This window comes from Cynoglossus semilaevis, chromosome 14 (assembly GCF_000523025.1).
Source record: "Cynoglossus semilaevis isolate Cse_v1.0 chromosome 14, Cse_v1.0, whole genome shotgun sequence".
In the NCBI taxonomy this organism is placed as follows: Eukaryota; Metazoa; Chordata; class Actinopteri; order Pleuronectiformes; family Cynoglossidae; genus Cynoglossus; species Cynoglossus semilaevis.
The window spans coordinates 6,547,177-6,556,727 of record NC_024320.1 but is presented as its reverse complement, the minus strand read 5'-3'; the positions used below and the strand labels follow the sequence as shown (position 1 = coordinate 6,556,727).

At 39.5% G+C, this 9,551-nt stretch overlaps 1 protein-coding gene across 1 annotated transcript in view; it reads right to left on the bottom strand.

Annotated features, from left to right (window-relative positions):
- nsmfa (NMDA receptor synaptonuclear signaling and neuronal migration factor a) overlaps positions 1-9,551 on the bottom strand; it is a 29,533-nt gene that overhangs the window by 18,561 nt on the left and 1,421 nt on the right. Inside the window, exons 4-7 of the mRNA XM_025062030.1 lie at positions 9,048-9,516; positions 6,940-7,006; positions 5,323-5,328; positions 42-94 (exon numbers count right to left, since the gene is read on the bottom strand). Coding sequence (XP_024917798.1) covers positions 42-94; positions 5,323-5,328; positions 6,940-7,006; positions 9,048-9,516 — 595 coding nt within the window. The remainder of the gene's footprint in view (positions 1-41; positions 95-5,322; positions 5,329-6,939; positions 7,007-9,047; positions 9,517-9,551) is intronic.

Here is a 9,551-nt window from a genome sequence, read left to right as displayed (position 1 = left end):
ACACACACACACACACACACACACACATCTATCTGACTCACTCTGTGCTTTCATCCTTCTGCTGCCCACCATCCGTAGATGCTTCCGGAAGTTCCTGTGGGTAAGAGCAATCAAAGCAGAGGAAGAAGCAGCAATGTAAAGAAGTGACGGAAGAAATAGCAGAGTAGGTGGGCGGGACATAAAGAGAGCGAAAAAAGGAAAGAAAAGAGAAGCAGTTCAGTGTCAGGCTCCTTTTCACTAAAACAGATAATTACAGGTAAATATACACATTTCTGTGTCAGTGTGAGGGGAAAATACTGGTGGAGGAGAGCAGGGGTGTGGAGGCGGAATGTGCATCAGCAGAGGTGTCTTCTGCCTCTGTGTTTCTGTGTAGAGTCATGAGTCATGTGGGAACAACTGAAGGGAAACCCTAGAACTGTGTTCAGTACAGATGCATAAGGAGCACAGTATGTGGGCCTGGAGCAAAGCTGCATCTGAGGTAAACTCAAGGCAAGGGAAATATTTTCTAAAAGAGTTTACGTTGTGTAGATGGCAGTTTAGAGGTGTTGTACCCACACAGGCCAATACAAGCAGCAATGCTGCTTGTATTGGCATAATGCATAAATATCTATAAACATATGTATACATATATACACATATGTATATATAGAATATTAATATATGTCATGTATAAAATGCATGTATATTTGTCTACCCTTTACATTACAGAATATATAGGTGTGAAACACAGACATCCACATGTTCTTATTTGTTTTTCTGTTCCAGCAATATAAAGAAAATATTAATTGTGATCATGATTAATCATGATTGAAAAATCTGAAAATACACTGATATTTTTTGGATTAAAAAGTGAAATCATTTGAAATGAATAACGAAGCCTTTTAACAGACGCAAACCGTTTTAAATGATGTGAATGACTTCACCTAGTTTAACTTTTACGTTTAAGTAGTAATTAGTAGTTGTTAGTAGTAGTAGTTAGTTGTACAGTAGTAGTAGTGGTTAAGGGGCAGTGAATACCTTTCCTTCCTTCCTTCCTTCCTTCCTTCCTTCCTTCCTTCCTCCCTCTCCCTCTTTCCTTCCTTCCTTTCTTTCTTTCCTTCTTTCCTTGCTTCCTTGCTTCCTTCCTTCTTTCCTTCTTTCCTTCTCTCCTTCTTTCCTTCTTTCCTTGCTTCCTTGCTTCCTTCCTTCTTTCCTTCTTTCCTTCTCTCCTTCTTTCCTTCTTTCCTTGCTTCCTTGCTTCCTTCCTTCTTTCCTTCTTTCCTTCTCTCCTTCTTTCCTTCTTTCCTTGCTTCCTTGCTTCCTTGCTTCCTTCCTTCCTTCTTACCTTTCTTTCTTTCTTTTGGCAGAAAATCCTGACTGAATTGTGAATTGTTGCTCTAAAAGCATTGTTTCATTTAGAATAAATAGTGACACTCCACTCAGAGTGTGTTTAATAAAAAGTAAACACTTCTTAATGTGTATAAATGAAAAAACCCTTATTTACATAAGGAATAAGTAATAAGGAAAACTAGAATTAATGTGTCTCTTTGTAAGTGGTAAATTACAGTTTTGGTAACAGTTTTTATTGGCCTGCACAACGCAAAAGACAAATCATGTCAAATCACGAAGTAAAAATGAGTAAAGATATTCTGTCTCCTATTTTATCTTGGAAAAAGATGTTTAAATGTTTCATAAACAGTCTAAATAAATAATAATCAGACTCAATGTCTCATCATCACGTTTCATCTTCACTCCCCCTACTGTCAAATAGGATTTTGTATTATTTCAGTTTGTTCCCTGTGACCTGCAGCCTAAACCCTGACAGGATGTTCTATGCAGACTCCCACATTTTTTTCATCTTTCTGCCTCCTTCTCATGTCCCGCTACACAGCCCTGTTGCACAAAACAAAAGTCAGTGCTCGTGATTAATGATCTTCGTGTTAGAAGTGTAGCTGTGTTTATTGGCCAGAAGAAAACAAGAGCATAGTAAAAATAGAAAAAACATAAAAAGGCTTTAGTCTTTGGAGGGGTTGGAATTAATGAGAGTTCAAGGCCCTTGAAGTTGTCAGATCATGGATTTCACCGTAAAAAAAAACCCTCCTATTGCTTCTTTGTATTTTCTATCTATCTATCTATCCATCTATGCATCTATCATCCATCCATTCACCCATCTATCCATCCATCCATCCATCCATCCATCTATCCATCTATCCATCCATCCATCTATCCATCTATCCATCCATCCATCTATCCATCCATCCATTCACCCATCTATCCATCCATCCATCCACCCATCCATCCATCCATCCATCCATCTATCCATCCATCCATCCATCCATCCACCCACCCACCCACCCAGCTCTAACAGTTAGCCCTAGCCCAATTATCAATTATAAATGTTTGCTGTCAATAGCTAAAACTGCCAAAAACATTCAGTATATATAAATAAAGTTTAAATAAATGACAAAGATAAAGGAAAGGCAACTCCTGGTCAGAGATGAAAGTTAGGTGAAAAAAAATCCCTCAGGTCAGAATAAATATTCTCTTTTCCATGTCCAGTGACTGCAGTGATGTGACTTAATTACAGTAGATGATAAATGTGAGACACAATGACAACTTACTGAGCGGTACTAATATTAATTTGTACTTACATTTTTCTTAAATAACAACAAATTATTGAGTGTTCTGTGCTTTCAGAAAATAATACTCATTTAGACACTGAGGAAGGAAATATGGAAGAGATAACTTGGAGTAACCTCTCCCTCCTCCTCAGACTATTTCAGTAACTGAAAAATATCAACATCTTTAGTTTGCTTTCTCGTTAGTCTAATTGGTGCCACGGTGACTACGTCCTACTCATGTTCCATCTGCAGTTTGATGATTTTTTAAAATGCAGGATTTTTTCACCACACAGTTTTTGTGGTGTATTCAACTGCTGGGGCGTTGCCCATAGTCTATTGCTAGTGACCAAAATTTAGATGTTAACAACTGTAAAATAGACCACAGGGGGCAGTAATGTGACTCAGAGGCTGTCCGTCTTTGGTGTCCAGTGTTTTGCTCGTCTTGTTGGTTGGTCTCACTGGTCACACCTGGTTCCCCTGTTAGTCGTTGAGACTCCTGCCATGTCTGTCTCCCCAGGATTTTATTTTTTTAAATCAGTACTCTGGAGTGAGCACATACTCAGATTTCCATGATAAGAAGTTGATCAATACTGTTCCGACAAAAGTTTGTTCTGACATTTTTGTGGCCGCATTAATGTACTGTTGAACAAACTGGACGTTGATGGAGTTGACACGTCAGATGGATGACACTGACATGTTGGAGGAAATGAAATGTACCGCCTCGTGTCGCGTTCACCATCTGCCGCCGAGTGTGTCGGGACATGTGGCTGTGAGTGGGACGGTCCCTGAACCTGTTACTGATGTCACAGCTCCACACAGTCTCACTCTGACTTTACACTCACTTTTTTTTTGCTGAATGTGATTTTAACTGACTTTCCAAACTTTTTAAAAACTCTGTAATTTATCGTTGATTCTTCCCCGAAGTGTTTTTTGCCGTTCTGGCAGAACAAATTTGACTGGATTCCATTATGTAGATTATACCAATGTGGTATTGTCCAAACTCCAGCCCAGGGGCTAACAGTGACATTTTTTTGTAACAAAAGTTCTATATGTCAACAGTTAGCACTTTCTGCTTTATTTCTATTTCTGTTCTAACTTTTAATTATTTTTTTAAAAATTGCATATTTTTTCTGGTCTTCCTGTATGTTTAACTCAAATCATTTTGCTGTTTCATTTCAGCTAACACTTCACACATTTTGTTATATAAAAGCTAACTGGCCTGAGAACAGATTCTAGCCTAACATAAAGTTATCATTTAGTGATTCGGGCTAACTTCAAGCAATTTTTTAAAATGCTTTTAACTTTTTTTGTTCAGTTTTGGCCATGTTTACGGTAACTCTCTTGGCCAGTTCTGTGCTAACAACACCTTGAACTCTACATGATAACGGTAGTATTTTCAGAGTCTTAGTAATCAGAAGAATAACACCGTTTTGTATGAATTGAATGATACATAACTTAAAATGATCAAATGAAAACCACCTGATTAGCAAGTTGATCACTGTTATAATGAACAATTTAAGGCTTTTATCAGACACTGAAGTGGACTCTTAGGCTTTGGCGATGCCTGCTGACAAAAGTTTGGAGAACTCTCTTTAGATAACAGCTGGTGAAATCCCTACATCTCTGACTCTAAACTCATTGGGATTACACTTAGCTACAAGGGTTTACATGCCTGTGAAAGGAGTGACTTTTGTTGTTGGGCAGAGTAGCTAAAAACAAATTGAATTGCCAGTGAAATCTTCTTCTCTGTTCAGCGATGGCTAAAAAGTTTCTTGATCTTGTGACACCTTTTCAGTGAGGCTTAACATTTAAAATACAATGTGGACGAGCTGGCTAATACCAAGAAATGTTATGCTCACACAAAGACGGACACACACACACACGTGATTCATACAACTTTTAAATATGATTTGAATTCAGCAACAGTAGCTTCGTGCTGCTGATTAGCAGAGAGCTCAGCCAAAGTTTTAATTATATGTAGAACTTCCTTTAACTGCGTTTTCTCTTTTTAATCAGTTTTTTACATTTGTGACAACATAAAAAGGTGTAAACTGCATCACTTCTCTTAGTTCACTCTTGTTAAGCAATGGAAGGTGTGAACCAAAAATATGTCATGAAATGTATTTGCGCTTCATTAAACTCTGTTTTGGGCACATTCTTATTTGGAATTTAGACACAGTCACTACATAACTCAGAAACCACAGGAATTAAAGAGATCATATAGAGTGTTACTTATAAACATAAGGCAAGGGTAAGTCAAGAAGTTCTTAGACAATATGAACCCCTAAGCCATTTAATTAAATTTAAATGCTTTTAACTAAATTTAGATGTTTTGATTTAAGATTTTTTTCCCCTCTGCACCAGGTTACCACCTGCTGGTAGGTACAAGTCTAATGTCTCTACAAAGATGTCATGTGTGAATTGAGCTGTTGGTGGTGCTATAGACTCCTGTCAATAAAAGTCCTTTTATCTTTGGAAATTACAACACCTGTCTTAGAACATTTTGCCCGACCATATTCTATGATTGTTCACCAACTTAATTCAGTTTTATTTACGTTAATCTGTCAATATCAGTCTCCAATAGGGTTCATGTGACCAGATTAGTCAACAGTTCAAAGGTTTTGAGCCCCCATCGTTCCCTAAGTAAATGTTGAACCCACATGGACATGCTGACTGGGACAAAAGGACACGTGACAGACACAAAAGCAGGAAGAATACTCACGAAATCCTGTTCCCGAGAGAATTTAGAAAGCAAGAGGAAAGAAGAGAGTAGAAAGAAAACAGTTTAGGAAACAGAGAGTAGGTAACAGACGGAAACACTGACTCTGACTCTATCCCCTGAAATCAACATGAGGGCAACATTTGCATAGAAAGCGGTAAAAACCCAAAGTCAGGCAGGAGCAGATTGTTGGAAATTGGACTGAAGCCATTTGGACAGTTTTTATTTCCTCCACAGCTGCAGGATATTCAAAGACAAAATAACAGCCCACAATCAAATTCAAACTTTCTCACAGGCACCATTTATACAAATCAAACTTTCATATTTCTGCTCATGCTCGTTCGCTTTTCTCTTATTTGTTTTTATTTTTTTTAAAGGTGGGGAAATACCGTTTAGCTCAGAAGTAGCTACTTATATCAACAGAAAGGCTTCTAACTGTAAGACAAAATGATATTGTGTTATTTTTTGCCTGTGTATTCAGCAGATAATAAATGTTTTTAAGGTTTAGTACTTAAATTGTAACTGGAAGTTAGCTTAGAAATGATTTAAGAGTTTAAATTTGGCTATAATATTAGCAAAAAACAGCCTGTTGTGAAAAAGAAATTCCAGCTATCCAAAATGGTATTTAACGTCTATTAAACCATGAACAAATAGCAATGCTAGCTAAAACTCGGCTAAAAACATCAAAAGTGAAACATCAGGGAAAATGCTAAGCTAGCTAAAAAAGTTTAAGAAATATATAACAAAATCTTTTAATGAGTAAAATGTTTTCAACTCAAAATAAGCACAAATTAGCTAATGGCTAGCCAACTTAGATACATTATATAAATACACATAACAATAGGGACAACAAATTCACATTTTAAAGCACAATGGCTAAAACTGTCAGTCCAAAGCAGTAAAAGATGTAGTGAAATACCTAAAAGTTAAACAGAAACATTTCCAAATAATAATAATAAAAAAGATCTTAACGCAGATACGGATAATTCAAAAGGTTAGCTTAAACGTTTGTTAAAAATTGACGATGAAATTATTCAAACCAAAGTGGCAAAAGATTAAATTTCCAACCTAAGGGGTTGGTTATAAAATTTTGATTTTGAGAAAGAACCGACAGGATATGATGTCAGACGTCAAAGTGACCGCCTAATACTAGCGTCAGACTCTAGACCTACCTGGCTGTGTTGCCTTTTCTGTAATCACTGCAGGCAGTTTTAACAGACTATTCAATGTTCTGCCTTTTTTAAGTAGAAGACAGTGAAAGTTACTAAACTGTAGCTGAACTGGAAAAGAACTAGCACATGATGGAGCGACCTCTTTGAACACACCTCAAAGGTCTTCCCAGCTGACTCTTTATAGCTTTGTGAACTGAAAATCAATGAAAACCCTAGGGGTGTTGATCGATCTAAAAAGCCCTGGAAGATTCCTGGTACTGGCGTGAAGTTATCAACTTGCAGTTAATGATCTAAAACATGCATCAGAATCATAGATGTGGACCAGTGGAACACGGACTCTGCCAACACACTGGACACACTTTTTTAATGGACCATAGATGCCAACACACTGGACACACTTTTTTAAAAACGTGATGGTGTGTGTGTGTTAGGATGGGGCACTACTCACGCCTGCATGGTGGTGGTGGCAGTTTGAAAGGAGAACATATTTTCCTTGGGGAACCAGTTGGTCTCCTCTGCAATCAGAGAGAAAAATGACGAGGACAAGTTAAGCGGGAAAAAATGAAGACAAATCTGGGACTTTTGGCAGATGTCGTGTAATCAGACGTAGGAGAGCATGAAACTGGAAAGCAGCACTTCACAGTCCACCACTCCACAAACGGAGAGAGGGAGACACACAGGAAGAGACAGCAGCAGGGGAGAGAGACGGGGAGACGGAGATTCAGAGCTACAGACCACCACGTCACATCTAACATCAAATACTCATTTTCCCCAAACAGACCCGGAGAAGATATAGATTTGATATGAAGTGTGTTTGTTTGGCTGAATTAACCTCCAGCAGGGTTAACTCTAGACTGTGTTTCACTTTAGTCTTGTCCAAATCTTTGATTTAAATTTGGAAGTTACTACACTTTGGCTAAAACCAGTGGTTCCCAAACTTCTGTCTGCAGGAGTCTGCACTCCAAGTCCAAAAACTATATATACTCTATTTGAACAGAAGAAAAAAAATATAATTATAAATCGGCACAATTTCCACACTGGGTTGGCAGCTCTTGGACTGACACTCCTTTAGTCAACCGCTAAGGCTCATATGTCAAACTCAAGGCCAGTGGGCCAAATGTGGACCGCCACATCATTTTGGAGCTTTTAATGTGTATGGTTGTCGTTAAATACTACTACTCCCAAAACACAAACTACGTTGATTCAATACTGTCCGATAACCTAAACCCTGTTTGGCCTAAAACTTGGATTTGACGCGTTTTAAATCTCAACAGCTTATATGATAGAGTTTGACATCACTGATCTGAAGCTTCTGTGTCTGTCTGCATAGTCGTTCATTCATATTTTAAAAAGTCTCTCAACCAGACTTCAGTAGACTAGCCTGCTGCCCTGAATGTGTTAAAGAAATGATATTTGAAGTTTGTTTGCAAAAGGAAATTTAAATTAAAAAAATTGTTGTGCTAAGGTTTCCTGTCAACGCCTGGGTTCATGGAGCAGACACGACTGTGACATTCCCTCTGGGTGGTTTCATCCAGAGTGTCTGATTGTTTTGTTTATTGTTTACATTCCATCTTGAGCGTTCTGCCTCCCCCGGGTGCAAAACTGACGTCCGTCTCACTCTAACCTAATACCACCTGACCTTTCAGACTTAGCCACTTATAAAGAAAAGGCTGTGTTTGAGAAAAAAAAAACTGTGTATTTCAGACTCTCATGAAAAATCAGATATGAGTACAACAACAATGATCTGTGCTAACTGGGCTTCATCCTTGCCAGGTCCCTGACAGCAATAGCTCAGCACCCACATACCCCCTACTTTGAGAACCACTGGCTTAACCAATGTTTTTTACTTAACGTGAGTTGTGTCTTGTAAATGAGCTCATGAGAACGTCTCCAAAAGTAGAGCTTGTGAGTGATTATATTTAATGCAGCAATGTAACCATTTCCAACCGGTAATGTTCTTGGTTTAGGTCATTGATTACAATCAGTAGGAAAGTTTTCGTCCCAGATGAAAGTTTTTTACCTCTAAAAAAAAGTGGAAAGCATTTTATGCTGTGTTTTTAATTTGCTCAAAATACTAATGCAAATGCTGTGCAACATAATATGACACTTTTTAGCTTTGTCTGACAGATGTAGTTGGACCTTACTGAGAGCAGTTGAGGAAAACAGTAGTAGACCTTACTAAGAGTAGTTGAGGAAAACAGAGGTCTGTGACTGTCTTCATGTTTCATTGCATTTGTATCATTTTTGAGCAATTTAATGGTTGAAAGGTTCAACTTGTTGCAATCTGGCTTTTTTTTGACTATTTTCCAGCTGATTGGATCCAGTGACTTTGAACGACAGCATTTGGAGTTTTTTTTCCAAGTGTTTAACAGGAGAAATGGTCCAGACCTTTTTCTTTTAAAAAAGATGACATTCAAATGCTATTTCATCTCTGGCCTGATCCCAAATCCCACCAGTCGCTGCCACGGAGCCACATTACCAGATCTGTTTACCCTCACCCCACCCTTCTTTGGAATTCAGCGCCTCTCCCTTCCTCTGTGTCCTCCACCTTCTCACCTCTCTCCAGCCCAGTCACCCGGTCCACACTCCACATCCGCTCTAGGCGTCTGTGATGCTTGCCTGCCTCCCGCGGCGCACTCTCCAGGTCCAGAGAGCCCTGGCTCCGTGAGGGGACGCTGCTGCAGGAGTCACAGGCCAGGCCACTGCACTCCCCCTCCCCTTTACTGCTCTCGCCCCAGCTGCGGATGTTGTGGGCACTGACGGAGGTCTGCAGCAGAGGTTGTGAAAGGTGATGATGGTGATGGGGGTGTTGTGATGCATGATGGGAGTGGGATCCTCCGGTGTTTAGAGACTGCTGCTGGTTGCTACTGCTGCTTCCACTTCCTCCACTGGTGGAAGGCACACTGGTGCCCGAGACTGGGTGGTGGTGGTGCAGCCCGTGGTAGTGGTTGCTGTGGTGATGGCTGCTCCCACTGCTGCTGGTCCCACGGCTGCTGCTGCTGCTGCTGCTGCTCGCCTGGGGGGACTGAGTTTGAGACGAGGGGGGGGGTGGAGGGGGGG